Source organism: Silurus aristotelis, assembly GCF_946808225.1.
Source record: "Silurus aristotelis genome assembly, chromosome: 21".
NCBI lineage: Eukaryota > Metazoa > Chordata > Actinopteri > Siluriformes > Siluridae > Silurus > Silurus aristotelis.
In genome coordinates, this window is record NC_139594.1 from 5947445 (window position 1) to 5964590 (window position 17146).

At 40.1% G+C, this 17146-nt stretch overlaps 1 protein-coding gene across 4 annotated transcripts; it reads left to right on the forward strand.

Annotated features, from left to right (window-relative positions):
- The first annotated feature begins 517 nt into the window (after positions 1-517).
- On the forward strand, positions 518-13723 carry raver1 (ribonucleoprotein, PTB-binding 1). Of its 4 annotated transcripts, none has more exons than XM_083524426.1 (15): positions 525-964; positions 2103-2169; positions 2308-2777; positions 5525-5716; positions 5821-5941; positions 6036-6130; positions 6259-6330; positions 7481-7559; positions 7685-7881; positions 8685-8769; positions 8853-8986; positions 9441-9512; positions 11546-11668; positions 11881-11946; positions 12049-13723. In XM_083524426.1, the coding sequence occupies exons 1-15, from the start codon at positions 647-649 to the stop codon at positions 12193-12195; spliced, it is 2238 nt and encodes a 745-aa protein (XP_083380552.1). In that variant the 5' UTR covers positions 525-646; the 3' UTR covers positions 12196-13723. The 4 variants fall into 4 exon arrangements, with proteins under 4 accessions (XP_083380554.1, XP_083380552.1, XP_083380553.1 ...); XM_083524427.1 differs by having other exon boundaries at positions 526-964; positions 6259-6294; XM_083524428.1 differs by lacking the exon at positions 6259-6330 and having other exon boundaries at positions 518-964; positions 7478-7559.
- The last annotated feature ends 3423 nt before the right edge of the window (positions 13724-17146 follow it).

Below are 17146 nucleotides of genomic sequence, written 5' to 3' on the forward strand. Positions count from 1 at the left end.
ATGAGTTTATTGTAAACCGAAGAGAATATCTTGGAACCTATTTCTGGACATTACTCATTTTAAGATTTTTTTTTTTTTTTTTAATACAGTTTTGCTTTTTTGTAGAAATAAATGTTTAATATTAGGGGGAAATTATCTGATTAGGAAATACTAGTTACATTTAACTATATTCATTAGATCAATATATTTATTTCTCTATAATTTTATAATAAATTTTAAATAAGTATTTTATTTTTCAGTGTTGAACATCAAAGTACAAATATATAAATAATATAAAAAATAGTACAAAGTATAAATAATTGATAAATTTAAAAAAATACTTAAAATAATTCAGTATAGTAAATACTTTACACTGGTGATAAGATTTTGTTTTGATATTAATACTCTTTATTGATCTATGTATGAAATTAACTGGGCTTCCGGTTAGGTTACTGGCTTAGCGGAAGTACCACAGAATCCTTACAGACCTACTCGTTGCTGATTTCAAATAATCACGTGACCCGCTTAGCCCCGCCTCGGACGCTGTAGTGGAACCAGTTCCCTGGGCAGCCAATCAGCAGCCGAGTTTGTCGCACGCGTGTATTGTTTAAACTGCCGAGAGCGAGCGCAGCAACTCTAAGCCAGACTTCCACACACACACGGAGCGATGGCGGCCGCCGTGTCCGTTAGCAGAGGAGGAGAGGAAGAGCAGCGCTGCGCCGTTTCTAGCGTTTCCAACCGTGCGCTTTTTGAGCGCCATGGTCAAGCCGAGGCCGAAAACTGGGTTGCCGAAAAGAAGTCCGAAACTGAGCAGTACGACGGAGGGTCGCCTCCACCCGGGAGCGAGTATCAACGCAGGGCTGAGGACGAGCTGACAGTCCTGAGTCCCGAGGAGGTGGCCAGTCGGCTGGAGAGAACTCGGAGAGAGTTTTACAACCGCCGCAAAATCATCATTAAAAACCTCCCCGCTGATATCAGCAATCAGGCAAGTAACCTCCAATAAAACTGGTTTAATAACGACCCCCCTGTACTATTCTACAGCGAGTTAGCGACATCAGCTAGGCAGCAAAAAATAAAGCCTCTGAATACGACTAAAATTTTATTTAAAGTTTCATAACAGCTTGACAAACGATTCTTTGACCACCGGAACTCTAATTTCCCACACAAACGAAAGAATATTTAAAGCCAAACTAGCTAACGCCTCGTTACTATTCTGGTGCGCGTTCTCGTCTTTCACAAATCTGTGTGCGTGCGCGCTCCCGAGTGCTGAATAAACCGGTATTTGAATCCATATGGCTGCTTTCTCAATTACAAAATCTGTCTAGGGTGTGTTAAATATTTCACAGAGACTCCTAGATGGTGCAAAATCACAACTCAATGAGGCTTTAAAAAAGGGGGAAGTCTTTTTGAGACTTTCAGAAATGTTAATATTCACGTTCAATATATAATCTAATTTAAATATATAGAGTCCTGATTGGCTGTACGTGCACGCAGGCTTGTTCGTGAACGCGCCTAGGGGCACGCGCACTCCTGGGTTGACAAAGGGCCAAAAGCGCTTTAACAACAAGTTTCAGGTCCAGTTAAAGGAAAGTGCTCGACTGAAGCAGTTTCCCCCCCCCCCCCCCCAACTTTTTTTTTTTACACAAAGCCTTAACATCTGGCTTAAAATATAATTAACAAGCATTTTTTAAATACATTTTTATAGCCTTAATCACAATAAACCCACACTATCAAAGTCTGGCTCTGTCACTGTTTGGGCTAATACTTTGAGTTGAATCAAATGATTTTGTAAATAAAATAGAGTTAAATGAAATTGTTTTTAAATTGTCTCTTTATATATTAACATAAGCAAATTAGATTCCCCCTTATTTTGATATATGCTTCATACTGTTAGCTGTCGTTTCAGTGGTGAATCCAAAGAAGGGAACAGTATTGGTCTTCTCAGTCTCTTGATTTATTTATTTTTCTTTGATTTGTGCCGGCATTTGACATTCGGTCCTACCTAAAGACCACATGAGATCATGCCGATCCTTTTAAACCAGATGTGCTGCACCTGTACACACTAGTTCATGCTCTGCATCAACTTTATAATCACTTTTTGCTTTTGCTTTTTTTGTCCCTAGGAGGTGCACGAGTTATTAAGAAATTATGATCTGAAGTACTGCTTTGTGGACAAATACAAAGGAACAGGCAAGTCATTTGTTATTCACAGTCCCTTTATAAACCTAGCATATTTGCTTAAACCTGGAGCTGTGGCATTTGTAGCCATCTCCACTCAGTAGATCCTAACGCTCATGTCTTCTGTGCACGTTTGATGTTTTCTTATAGCTTTTGTTACTCTGCTGAATGGCGAGCAGGCCCAGGGCGCAATCAAGGAGTTCCACCAGCAAGTGCTGCGTGAACGGGAGATCTCCGTGCAGCTGCAGCCTACAGATGCCCTGCTGTGTATTGCCAACCTCCCACGGGCCTTCACCCAGCAGCAGTTCGAGGAGCTGGTGCGGCCCTTTGGCAACTTGGAGCGCTGCTTTTTGGTACACAGTGCACACACGGGCCACTCCAAGGGCTACGGCTTCGTGGAATACATGAAAAAGGACTCGGCCGCCCGGGCTAAATCAGAGCTGTTGGGCAAACAGCTCGGCTCGCGAATGCTGTACGTGCACTGGACCGAAGTGGGTTCGTTGACTTATCCCATGCTGCACTCGCGCTGTCTCTGTGTGGACCGCCTTCCCAACAGTCTTCTGACTGCTCAGGATCTGCTGCACACCATGGCTGACCTGCCTGAGCCCATCTTCTGTCAGGTTAGAATGGGGAAAAATTGGTATTTTAAAATATTACAAAAAAATGGACCAGCAGAGCTTCATTGAAACTGGTTGGATGAGGTCATATTTCACCCTCCTCCCCTTAACATTTTGGTTCCTCATTATTAATAGGTGCTAATTGACCATGCAAATACACTTACAGGTCTTTCTTTATTCTTAAGGAGGGAGTCTGAATGTTTGAAATGGCATTATTTTTATTAACTTTTTACCTAAATGCTTTAAGTTAAAAAATGGTGTTAAAACCATGGACGCTTCCATGTTTTTTTTCCACACAAAGGTGTACTGTATAATCAGTGTTTGATGTAACACGTAAGTGTATATAATTAATTTAAACACCAGACGTACTGCTCTATGCTGTGAGCAGTTATACTGATTAGACGCCACTTGCTGAACTTGAAGATGAGGTGTTCCAGCGTAATTCTTAATCCCCCTCCATCAGAGCTCAGGAGTTGCGACCTTAAGTAGAAATCAGCTTTATCGTTTTCTAGAGCCCTTCATAGCCTGAATTAGATTTTTCTCCAGCTAATGGTGACCTTTCAGAGGTGAAGGTACATTGGCATCTGGCAGTTTTTGTTCTGGATCACAGCCCCTTATATAATCCTGACGTTAACACGCTCCCTCTCTTTTCTGTTTATTCGTAATTATGATCTCTCTCGTTGCTAGAAGGGCCGTAACCTTTACCCTGCTTTTTCAGAGGCTGTTCTCAGTTTCTATGGTAATGAGTGCTGATAGTTTGTACAGAGATGATCAGCTGACTGTGCGGAGTGCTGTCAGTCAGCAGGCCCACTGGCCCATGGCTCTTTCTGGAACGGGAAAGCACAGCCTGCCTTTTCATGTTTTCACAACGCACACTGAAAAGCATGTATGGCTTCATGCCTGCTGTGATTTGAACTTTATTTCTGACCATAAAAAATGTTAGTAGTTTGAGAGGAACAGTTACATCTTGAATTAAGGCATATATTTTTTTATTTCCTAATAAAAGGCTTAAAATAAAATAAATGTATATCTAATATCTGTAGACATCTTTAACCTTTTTTTTTTTTTTGTATCAAAAATGTTACCAATAATGAGTTAGTTTAATTCTGCTTGTTTCGGCTGCTCCCATTAGTGGTCGCCATTGCAGATCATCCGTCTCCATACTACTGTTCTCTACAGCTGCCTCTTTTAAACCTACCTGCATGTCTTCCTTTACCACATCCATGCCACTGTCTCTAAACCATACAACATCGCAGGTCTCACCACAGTGCTACAAACATTTGCTTTCACTCAAATACCCTTCCTTCACAAATCACTCCTGCTATCACTCCTCTCCACCCACTTCACCCTGCCTCCACTCTTTTCTTCACTTCTGCAGTAGATGCCCAATCATCCAGCACCTCTTCACCACCACTGAGCCCCAGTCTGACCTCTTCCATGAATCTCACACTACAGTCTTACTCCTTCAGTTTCCGCCATCTTATTCTTCTTTCAGTCTTCACTCTCCTCCTCTTCTTCTTTACTTCCAAAACCATTCGACAGACCACCATCTAATGCTGTCTAGCTACACTGTCCCCTGCCAACACCTTAGTCTCAAATCTCCTTCAGCTTGCATCTCCTACATAGAACATAGTCCACCTGTGTGCACCTTCCTTCACTATAATACATCACCCTATGATCCTCCTTCTTAAAATATGCATTTATATCACCTTCCTCTCTACCATCACCTTTTCATCACTTCTGTTCCCTTCACCAACATGACCATTGAAGTCTGCCCCAATCACTTCTTTCTTTCTTAGGTTCACTATTCACCACTTCATCTAATTCACTCCAGAATTCTTCCTTCTCCTCAATCTCACAACCCACTTGTGGCGCAGAAGCACTGATGGCATTTATCATCACCCCTTCAACTTCCAGCTTCATGTTAATTACCCTATCCAAAACCTATTACTAAACTCTTCCTTCAGGATCACCCCTACACCATTTCTCTTTCCATCCACACCATGATGGACCAGTTTAAAGCCACCTTCAATGTTCGTGGCCTTACTCCCTTTCCACTTGATCTCCTGAACACACATGTCTACTGTTTCTCTGCTCCATCATATCTGCTATCTCTCCCTTTTAACAGTCATAGTACCAACATTTAAAGTGCCTATCCAGACCTCCAATCTCCTACACTTCTCCTTTCCCTTTTTGTAGCAGTCTTCCTCCTCTCCTCCTTTGGCCAACAGTAGCCCAATTTCTACCGGTACCCTGTTGGTTAACAATACCTGTAGCGGTCATTGGTAACTCGGGCCTGGAGCGACCCTGTATGGGATTTAGGTTTGGGATCCGCATTTTTGATTTGGCACATTTCATGTTGTTTTTAACGCAGCCTTCCCATTTTCCTGGGCTTGGGACCGGCACTAAGTGTGCACTGGCTTGTGCTTGTGGCTCGGTTAAAGAAAGTTCAATTCAAATTCTCTAAATGTTTTAAAAAATGAAAGGTTCTTATGATGAAATATCAGAGAAATCTGGCAAAATTTAAAATTTCACTTATTTATTATTATAAATTTTTTTTTTTTTTGTATGGTCTACATTGATTCATGTGCTGCCTTCGTTCACTCCCATCACAAGTTAGCATGATCGCACAATTCATTAGCAAACCCAACTTTTTCTTTCAGCTGGTAGGTGAAAGTGCGTTTTTTTTTTTGTTTTTTTTTGTATTTTTTCGTGGTTTACGTGTTTGTGTGCACGTTGTGTTTTCTCAGCTTGCTCAAGGACAAGATGGCAGTTTTCGGCGGTTTGCCATTTTGGAGTACTCCACACCAGAGATGTCTGAAGAGGTGCAGCAGTTAACTGACGGAAGGCTGGTTGGAGGTAGCCATATTCGTGTGTCCTTTTGTGCTCCAGGACCTCCAGGCAGGAGCATGCTGGCAGCGCTTATAGCTGCTCAGACTTTGGTATGGTCTCTTTTTGTGCAATAATTCAACCTTGCTATTTTTTTTTTTTTTTTCTTCCCCGATTTTATCGACTCTCATAATTTTTATTTTTTTTCTCGATATAGGCTATAAACCGAGGGAAGGGTCTCCTTCCTGAACCCAGTGCCATGCAAATACTTTCTAGTTTGAGCAACCCGGCGACCATGAAAATGCTGCTGACCCCTTTTAATCAGGGACACAAACAAGGTACTGATCCTGATGAATGTTCTTTAGATGTATATATGCTCATCATATGAAGATCCTGTCGTAAAGGTCTGTGTGTGTGTGTGTGTGTGTGTAGGTCTGCTAGGTGCAGCACCGGCGATGTCTCTGCTGGCCAACCCCACGCTCTCTGCTGCTCTGGTGCAGCTTCTGCTTCAGAACCAAGTCCAGCAGGTATTCAATAATATTGGACACTACTGTCTATTCTTCTTAACTCATTCATTTTAATTTGTTGCCTCTTATGATCCATGTTGCTCTTTTTATTATAGTTTCATTAGTCCTTACTCTCCTATTCTCCCTAGCAAGCCTTTCTAGGAAACCCCCTTCTCTGGGCACAGGTACTGCACAGTACAGAAAGCCGTCTACCACCCTGTGTGAGTGGTGCTGTGTGAGATTGTGGTGTGGCTTACTAGTTAGAGACAGGGACATCCTTATATGATGATCTCAACATTTGTAACAGGTAGACCTTTTATATGCAGTAATGAATTGCCTGGATAGAGACCCATCTTCATAAACTCAGACACAGCCTACCCTCAGGCGTTCTAAGCATCATTTATCCTAGTTATGGCTGTGAAATTGAAGTGTAAAGTCTTGTGATGTGGGGGGGGGGGGGGGGGGGAACCCTCCTTCTATTAGGATAATATAAACTTTTCAACATAAACAGCTTGAAGCTCAATAATTTCAGTGGATTATTTTTATACTCTATAATCACACTCGGTAGTTTTTGTTTGTTTGTTTTGTTTCCCCCATACCGCTCCAATTTGCCACTAATTGTAATGTTTTAATTAATTAATGAACGGTGCATCACACAATTTACCACTTTATAGTTGGATTTAATGTTGTAGAAAGACAGTTTATCCCCCAACCCCTTCCTGTTCCTCTCGCTTTCTTTTCATTTCTGTCTTATTTAACTGGAAACCAGAAACGATAGACTTCTTTCCATAATATCCAAAGATCTATGTGAAATTTTGCAAAATGCTGCTACTTGAGACTCCTTCTCTAAATCCCAGATCAACTATTCAACAATTTTTCTTTAATAGAGTCTCATTAGGTGACGTCGCAATTATATTCGTGTTTGTATTTACAACTCGGACTGTTCTAAAGATTTAACACACAACCTCTGGATTAATCAGATTCAAGGATTCATTAATTTTTTTTGGCTGAACAAGTGAAAGCAAAGGTGTAGTCACAGCACTGAAACTATTCTTTATGCTAAATGCCCTGATTTATTTGCAACACACTTGAATGTTATGTTGATTCAAAACTGGGTTTAGTTTTCTTAATCACGTTTTGCATCAAAAAGCAGCACTGGAATTTTGCAGTCAAGTGTGATGAGAGAAAATGCTGATTGCTTGCAAACAGAGGCGCACTTTATTAAGTACTGATACAAGATGCACCACACACAAGTTTCTTTTGTTGTTGAGTGTTTGGTGCACTTTGTAGTGTCATTTTAGTTTTTTGCACTTCGTCTCTGTTCGTAGATGCTAATGTGCTTTTTTTTGCCGTTGTTTTGTTGTTTAGCAGACAGGACTGCTTGGTGAAAATCCTATGGCTGCGCTTCCTCTTCAACATGGCGTTAACATGCTGGGAGATCTATCTCACGGTATGGAAAACGTATTAACCATTTTGCTTTGATTTTGGGCCGTGCATAATATTTTTGTTTGTTACAAAAATGTTTTCTTCTGCCTGTGGCAGTGGTGTTAATTCTGTCTGTTCTGTCTGACACAGGTGCCCTGGCTCCTGGCTTGGGCATGCAGACTGAGCCTATGGGCCCCATAAAGCCGCCATCCCTGGGACGGACACTAGGAAGGGAGCCAGAATCCACAACTACGGCAAATAATTTTCCCACAAACCCGTCTCCTACACTACAAGGCATTCCACTTCTCGGCAGTGTGCTGGGAGGAGATGTGTCCACAATAACATCGGTGAGAGATTTCTTTCAGAAGTTTAAGCATCAGATGCTGTGATTTAAACAAAGTGTACTACTTAATTGTACAAGTAGAATTTTGATGTCGTCATATCCCTTTCCTTAAGACTCTTTTGACTGGGTGATATGTTGGAACTAACACAAAGTAGAGCTCGGAATAGAATCGAAATGAGAAGCATCCAGTGGTCTTTTCCTTTTGTAGCTCTGCTAATATAAAATGTTAAACGTAGCGAGTATATTTGTTGGAGGTCGACTAATAGTGGATTTTACTGATAGCTATGTTTGCTTGTATTTGCAGAGAACTGATTAATCAACTGATTTTTTTTATTATTATTTTTTTTTATATGGACACTGGGTTAAAAACACTCCATGTAAAATAGTTCTGAACCTAAAAATAAAAAAATAGAATCACAAATGGGTAAAAAGTAATAAATATGAATATAATAGAAATATAATGAATAAATTATTTATATTGCACACTTTGTGCAGCACTCGTTTAAAAGCAAACAGCACGCGATGTCAGTGATTCGCCTGTAGAGGCCACTCTTGTAATGACAGCAGGCCGGAAAAACTATCGATATGGATTTTAGCCAATAGTTCCAGCAGACAACTCTGTGTCATTGAATCGGTCGACCTTTAATATTTACCATCTGTAGAATAATGAAACAAATGTCTGTTTAAATGCCAAATTAATTAATAGTAGTATTGATAAGATTAATACTTTGTTTGCATATAAACTGTGATTATTACATACTGTGGAGTTCGATCAAAGGCTTTTCATCACTTCCATTTTCTGTGAAGGCATCTTTATTAGGAGAGCCACCCAAAGAAATTGGAGTCTCCCCAAACCCCTTTCTGAATGCACCCAGTATATTTCCATCTTCTGGTAAGCTATGCCATTGTTTATTTCTCCTCTCTTCTGTGACCCTTAAACGTTTTTAAATGTCAATATTGCATTTGTGTGTGTAGCCAACTCCAGGCCTCATCCGTACAGGAAGAGACCAGTGCTAGGTGGAATGGCTAACCAGCGGCCTCTCCAGAGCATCAACTATAATTATAACCTGCGCTGCCAAGACTCATACGAGTTAACAGGGGTTCACCAGGTCAGCATAACTTGAATTGAATACTTTACTTTGATTGGTCAAGAGGTTTTTTTGCCTTATTTCTACACAGTATGGAAAGTAATTCTGACTGTACCATAAACATGGGTTATTTGTTCTTTCTTATACATTGCATCCATCTATAGAAACAGCTCATGCACAGCGACTTGGACAGCAGGCGCTCCATAATTTAATCCTAATAAACATTAAAAAAGTGTCTATAAAGGAAATGAGAACAGCATCTTGCTTGTCTCCGACGTTCCACAACGTTAAGTCTGTTAATATATTTAGTGTTGTTCGTTCAACAGTCATTTTGTCGTAACATAAGCAGATTACCACGTTCCAGACTGTGCAGTAATCCACATTGGCGTGTCTCGTCGCATCACAGCACCCTGGTGTGGACTTGCATGCACATAATGCCTGTAATAATGTTTTCCACCCAATTTGTGACCTACAGGACCCCCTCTCTCACCTCTATGAGCAGCTGGAGACTATGAACAGCACAGGACATCTGGATTATGGAGCAACGGTATGGCTTTGCGTCATTCATTCAGTCCGGATTGATGTTGGGGGGGGGGGGGATTAGAAAGGATGACAAACTAAAAGAAAGTGGACCCCCACTGTCTGGTTGTATTTATTAATTTGTTTTTTGTCGGTATCTGGTCTCAGTTTAAATGTGTTTATTTGCTCCGAGTTTATGCATTTATATTTGAATGTGGTGTGCTTATCTCTAGCCTCATGGGCTCATTATGATGTTGCTAATGAGTCAGATCCAGTCTAAAATTGCGTAAACCGCTTAGCCAAAACCACTGAATTACTTTAAGTCCTTGTTTATATGCAAATATTATTAGTGCCAGCTTTATGATTTTTATATTTAATAATATCCTGCCTAAGCACCAAAGCACAAGTGTGCTTCTGCGAATAACATCACAGCTGTGATTTATATATAATTCATATGTTTTTGCTGAGCTAGTCTGTACGCTTCATTAGCCAGCTCCACAGCATAACGGCGAATATAGTCCCCATGTTTGGTTGAAAAGGGACAACCTTATCCCAGCTTCTGTGCCGGCGATTCCTGCATCAAGCGCGGACGTTAGATAAATGCACTGCTGAGTTAGATGAATGCGCTAGTCTGCCATAGACCAAGCTGAATAATTAAATGTGGTAAAAATAGAAAGTGGTAATTAACAAATGGTGACTGCCCTTATTTTTGACCTCCGGTGGTTAAAACTGCCTCAGGCTATAGTCCATTTATCTCAGATCTTGGTGTTGAGTACGGATAGAAATTCGTGCTCATGATGTTATAGAGTCGGAGCTAATCATCGAGTGAGTAACGAATGAAGCAGTACTTGGTGTGCTGTAATTGAAAGGAGAAAACAGTGTGGTGCTTTTGCAATGCAAATTCAACATCCTGTTTATCTGCAAGAAATATATTAAATGTGACTTCTGTTACGAGATGCAAGTGATAAGAGGAGCTGTCAGAATGGCTATAAACAGTAGTTCATATTACGACTGACAGTTTCCATATCGAAAGCTTCACCACATTAGTTATCGTGTTTTTCTTTTAAAAAAATATTTAATAACTGGATCCATACCTGAAGTGACTGACCTGGTTTGTGTATTATATATAAACGCACGTTTTAGATTATCAGCTTTGTCTTGACAGGCATTTCTGATCAGAGTTCTGACCATTTGAAATAGATCTGTAGCAGAAATTTTCAGTGTGTAACCAGCTGTCCTGCTCATCTGGAAATGTTTGAAAAGCTTCCTGATTTTATAAAGCGTTGTACTTTAATCTTCATGGCTTGGTGTTGGAAATATTTCACCTCTGTTGCATTCGATTCGATTGCTCTCGAGTACTGAGCCTTATAACAGCCGCAGTAGCACGAGAGCATTATGTGCATGTACAACAGGGATGTGTTGGCAAGGGTTTTTTCACGAGTGGTGTTCTGTAGAGGTCGAGTCGATCATGGATTTTTACCGATAGCTAGGTTGGATCGCATTTGCCGATTTAAACGATAATCAACGAACACCCACTCTGTGTTAAATAGTACTGAACATCACAAAAATAAAAGTGTACTGGATCATGAGAATGTGTGAAACGAAATGAATGAGTTTATTAATTAATAAATATAACAAAATATAAATAACATTTAAGGAATCTGGCAGACGCGCTTATCCAGAGCGACTTACAACTGTGCAGTGGAAGGTCAAGGCCCTAGCAGTAGCAGCTCAGTGGTGGTGGGATTTGGACCTGTGACCTTCCAATGCCTTAACCACTGAGCCACCACCTAATAAGTATAGTAGCGCTCTCCATGCAGTGTGTTGTCTCACATGTAAAAACAAACGTGCACGTGGCGTCAGTGATTCGCCTCTAGAGGCCGCTCTCATAATGACAAACCACCAGAAACTGGAAAAATTGTCAGTGCCTCGAACTCGTGTTCCATCTATTGTGGTTACAGAGCAAATTTACAGAATAAAACGTTAGTCCCAGCACAGCAGTGATATAATGATGTAGAATATGCTGTAGTTTAGAGATTAACGTCTCCTCGTTCTTTGCAGCACTCGAGACATGGGGCCCTCAATGAGAGAACGTCTTCCTTTCCTTACCTATCTAGCCCTCCTGGCTCCTCCTACTTTGGATTTGGTGCCCCTGGCACCGTGCCCTCCACTCAGCTCAATAAGGTAAAGAACTGCATTATTGTAATGATGTTTAGATCTTAAAGCATGTAGGCGGGGACTCCACCAGTTGCAGAGTGACGCCTTGTTTATTGATTAGCTGCCAATACCATCAGCCTTGTACCTCACTGTTTCTATAGGAGAAAGAAGCGTGTAAATCATAAGCATAAGTAATGACGCCTTATTGCTAAATTTTTTTCCTTTCGCTGCTTGAGCAGGCTGTTGGAATGCCTCCCATGTCTCACTCCAGTGTTTTCTCTGCTGCTCCTGGAAGTGGAATCAAGGTACGTTAGCTTTCAGAATCTGCACCATCCTCGAGCCACAAATGATTAATACCCTCAGGTGATGTCTTTATGTGCACTCAGTCTCTCTTCTTCCTGCTTTAGACTCCTGTAGGAGGACAGAAGCGTCTCTTCTCGAGGCTGATTCCGTCTCCAGAGCCCAGTCCAGAGGGTGGTTACGTAGGCCAGCATTCTCAGGGCCTCGGGGGTCACTACGCTGACTCCTACCTGAAACGGAAACGCATCTTTTAAACCCCTTCGCTCATCTGTGACATTGGTTAGCCCCTCTGGCTGGCTGTGAAGGACGTGTGGAAATCCATCCTAATATCCTGTTCTGTTCCGTCAGCGGGAGGTTTTGTTTGTGAATGAATTTTCATTGCGCTTGTAAATTATTTTATTTCCTTTTTTTTTTTTTTAATTTTCAACTTATTTACATTTTTTATTTACATTTTTTAAGTTTTCTTTTTCAAGACCGCAAGTACCTCACAAAGCAAAAAAAAAAAAAAAATCCCCTTTTTCTTTTTTTGTTAATCAGACTCCTGTTTTGATGAACTGTGTTGTGTGTGTGTGTGTGTGTGTGTATATATAGTTGAGTAGCATTTATGACGAATGGCCTTCCTTTTCTCTTGGTTCTTGGAAACCGTCTTGTTGCGTCATGTATTTGTGCGATTAGATCTTCAGGTGGTTGTCGTCTGTCCCAGAGGCAGCAGCAACAAAGACTGCTCTGCTCATCTATGTTCTTTCCACACCCACACCCCTCTTGCTGGGCACCATGTTAGATTAGTATTTGTGTTAAACCTTTCTTCGTCCCCTCCGCCTTCTCACTTCTTCAGTCACGAGATCCAGTTTTCTTGCACTGTGTTGTTTTTCACTTGGAGGATGCGTCCTCAATGTGTCATTTTCTCACTAACCATGTGGGTTAAACTGAACCCGGTGCCCCTTCCACCCTGTTCAAGAACTTTACTTTGTCTTCCCCTTCTGCTGTTTATTCGGTGTGTTCCTGTTCCCCACCCGCAATCCTCTCCCAGTTCACTCAGTACTTGCCCCTGTACAATCAGCAGAGGGAGCTGGTACAGTTTGACAACTGCTCTCCTTTACTTTTTTTTAAATTTGTTTTATTACTGAACACCAGACAGTCTGGTGCAGGCCGGACCTGTGCTCAAACATATTTTTATTTATTTTATTTTCTTTCTTTTTTTAAATTCTTTGTATAATTATTACCATTACAGCTGCAACTGTGCCAACTCCATGTTGTGGGGGAGTTGTTCTCGCTGACTAGAACATGGCTTGATTACGAGCACCAGATCTGTGACTTGCTTAATCTGTCTGACATTTCGATTGTGGTAAATTAATCTCTCTCTCGGCGCTGTATTGTAATTCACGATGGATTCTACAAATCTCTTTCGTGTCTCAACTCATGATGAGTCAGGTCCGATCTGTCCCACATTTTCTATCTAGCCTGTTTATTTGCTGTGTACATACCGGAGCTTGTATATTTTCTTTGGGAATTTTTGCCTTTTTTTTCTTCATCTTGTCTGTAATTAGAGTGGAAATGCTGCTGTAATTATTGTAATTTTTAATTTTTTTTTTGAGTGAAATTGCAGCATCTTTCTGGAAGATGGAGATAAAGATGGTCTCTAATGCTATACGGACTACTGCTGTATCGTACAGAACCAAACGGACTTCATCTGTAAAATGACTAACTTGTGCACCGTCATTTATACAGAGATGCCATGTTTTTGTGACCTGTATTTCAGCAAGTAAATGTTGTACAAGTTCATGCCTCATTGTGGTTGTTTTTTCTTTGTAGACCATTTACAATTTTTTTTTGCTGCTGGAAGTCTTGGGGCAGTTTTAATAAATTAGTATCACATGGTAATTTCAACAAAAAAGATTTGATTTGTACTGTTAAAACGAATTTATATTAATATATAACGATTATATATTTTAACTGCACAAATTTTTATAAAGGCGTGGTTAAAGCAGCGCACATTTCTGTTTAATCATTTTTACTAAAAAAAAAATTATATAAAGTCGAAATTAAAACCTGCAACAATTTAATCACAATGTCCTTTAAGATCAGATTTTTTATATATATATATTTTTTTTTTAATGAGTAAATTTCCCCCCAAAAAATTATTTAATTACTAAACATTTTGTTTTACTGATTCACCAAGTCTCAAAATCGGCTTTTAAACCTGCCCGTGTGGAAACAAAAGCTCAGTTTGGGTTCCTGATTTACATAATCAAAAATACCATAATTACCTTAAAACATTTACACACATACTTTTAACATGCTCTGAGTTTCATTATTAATAAACATGCATTTGCATTAAGTATCCATATTTTGTCCATGGCCATGTTGATTAGAGTATTAAAAAAAGTAATTTAAGGTACATTTAGAGCAGATAATGTGGTTGTGATTAATCGTGATATTTCAATTGCTTGACCACATTATCTTTAGAGAGATAGTGTGATGTTCCTGGTCTGCAGTGGTCAGTATCTCTCAAAAGTGGTCCAAGGAAGAAATGGTGAACCGGCGACAGGGTCATGGGCGGCCGAGGCTCACTGATGCACGGCGGGAGCGAAGGCTGGTCCCTTCAACAGACGAGCTCCTGTAGCTCAAACTGCTGCAGAAGTTAATGCTGTTAATGCTCGATGGGTCAGAACTGTTTGGGCAGCAAAAGGGGGACCAACACAATATAAGGCAGGTGGTCATAATGTTATGCCTGATCAGTGTATGTCTGTGTGTATGTATTAGTTCATACACTAGAGTTTTTAATTAGGCCATTAAATGTGTGGGTCATGTGATTATTGAGAAGAAATTAAGGATTGAGTGATGTGAGTATGGAACACAAGCAAGAATCTGCAATGTTTTTCACCCTGCAGACGTTCACTGCACAAAATCAAACATTTCCTAGTGGAAAATGACGAATAAATCGCTGTGAATGATCCATTACTATAGAAACAATAGTGTTGATATAAACCTGTAATTTCCTGTACTGTGATTTTGTCATAGTGGGATTACAGAAAGTAAATAAATTCTGATGTAAGGCTTCAACAACGCTGTAGTACTTCTCGTTTGTGTAATAGGAGTGTGGTGGAAATACTAATCAGAACCTTATGTTCAGTGTGATGTCCATGTGAGATTTTAGTTTAAACTACAAATCTCTTTCCTCAGTTTAAAAATAAATAATGGTCTTGATGTGGGTTATAATTGTTTTGTTCTTTTCTGGTTCTCATGGATTCAGAAAGAATTAAGAGGAAGTCATGTTTATTATTTTATTCTTAGCTGTAATTCCCTGATCGGTAGTAAATTATGGAGGGAGCTTTTTTTTTTTGCTGTGCAGTTCCATGTGTTTTGGCTGATGTGGTTGGCCAGAGCTTCTGGACCAGCAGGGAAATAGAGTTGGCTGGTGAGAAAAGGCCATCACACAGAGATCTAGCTGGCTGGGAAAAAAGTCAGTGTGCACCCTGCTGTCAGCACCAAAGGCTGAGATTTTCATGGTGATAGTGTATCTGTGCAGGGAGCAAAAAATTTTTGATGGGAGCAGGGCAACTGCGTGATGCAGATGGAATTTAAATGACCTTTTTTTTCTCCACTAGGGCCTTCCTTCCTCCCTAAATGGCAAAGGAAGAGCTTATCAGAAATGCTAAAAGCAAAAAAAAAAAAAAAGATTTTCCAGCTGATTTAATCCCTAAGTGACAGATATTTGAACATTTACAGTGGAATGGCAGGTGGTCTGGATTGGCTATTTCAATAAATGCCACTATGTTCTTTATGTTCTTCATCTCTTGACTTTCACAGTGACTTTGTTCATGTCTGCTGTCTTTTCGACGCCTTTTATACGGTTTAATTGAGGACATGGACCACTTCAGGAAACTGGTGCTCTTTGGCTCTAATTAGATTAATGTGCCACACTGATTGCTTAACCACTACCAAGCCGACTTATGATGCAGGACTGCTGTAGATGTGACATGTAAGCAAATCAGAGAGATAAACAAGTGGCTCTGAAAGTGAGATTCTCACTGCATGCTGCCAAAAATGACTCCTTTAGAAAAAGATGTAGTCAAATTTACCTAATTTTTTTTCTAGTCCTAAGGTTAATATTTTATTTGTCACAAAAAGAAAACATCACAGTACAGGACTTTTACACCTGATCTGTGCTGTAAAACAATAAAAATAAATACATTCAAACTGAAGAAAAAAATATATATACATACAGTATATGGACAAAAAAGAAAACTCCATGAAGATCTGCATTACATGGGTTGGAGTGGATCATTAGTCACCTGCTATAGAGTACTGACCTCAACCCTATTGAACACCATTGGACTGAATGTGAATGCTGACTGCACCCCAGGCCTCCTCACCTTCATCAGTACCTGATTTTTCAAATGCTCCTGTGGCTGAATGAGCACAAATCTCCACAGGAACACTCCAGAATCTAGTGGAAGATCTTCCCAGAAGAGTGGAGGTTGTAGGGATGTCAGATCTCTCCATGAGGTCAGACCCTGAGAACTGCCATGCATCTTAATGAGGCTGGACCTGAGGAGAGGAGATCTCTTTAATCTGAGGAGAGAAAGCCATTTGTTCAGCTGCCTTCTCACCCATCCTTGATCCCCCCTCTTTCCCTCCTGGGGATATGGCTGGGTCATGGAGAGGTGACTTGGAAGTTCTTGAAATTTAAGCTACTATATAATTTCATACTGTAATTATTACAATTTAGGAACGCCTTGAATGTTACCTTTACATGTTTGGTATCATTTTAAAGGTCTCAATGTGATTGGAAATATCATCTCAGGTAAAACAGACAAAAAATAAGGATCTCAGGTTGAGGAAAAGATTCTCTACTTCTGATATGAGAGTTGTCCTGGAGAAGATCTTTATCAGGTGTTGGTTTTTTACTCTAGGTGGTATTTGGTTTTTAGGTCACCTCATGTCCCAATAAAGGGGTTGCAAAGCATTTATTACTTTGAATTTTACGAGTGTTTATGATGGTATTTAAGGAAATTTGGTGAAACACTTAGGAAATCATTCTGTAGTCAGAACTTCCCACACAGTCTCTGTGTGTCTCTATTGCCAGGTACAGTGACTCTTACAATTCTTTTGTAAACTGCATTGCTAAACTATTTGGTTTTAGGCTGATCATGTTGTGTAACTTTTCACTATTATCTGTTTTAGATTTGAAATTTCTTTATT

What these genes read in the sequence shown, in the direction of transcription:
- raver1 (XM_083524426.1), top strand. Translation starts at nt 647, where the DNA reads ATGGCGGCCGCCGTGTCCGTTAGCAGAGGAGGAGAGGAAGAGCAGCGC. An exon ending in CAGTATATTTCCATCTTCTG is followed by an intron (nt 8,770 to 8,852) that starts GTAAGCTATGCC and finishes TTGTGTGTGTAG; the next exon opens with CCAACTCCAGGCCTCATCCG. An exon ending in AGTTAACAGGGGTTCACCAG is followed by an intron (nt 8,987 to 9,440) that starts GTCAGCATAACT and finishes TGTGACCTACAG; the next exon opens with GACCCCCTCTCTCACCTCTA.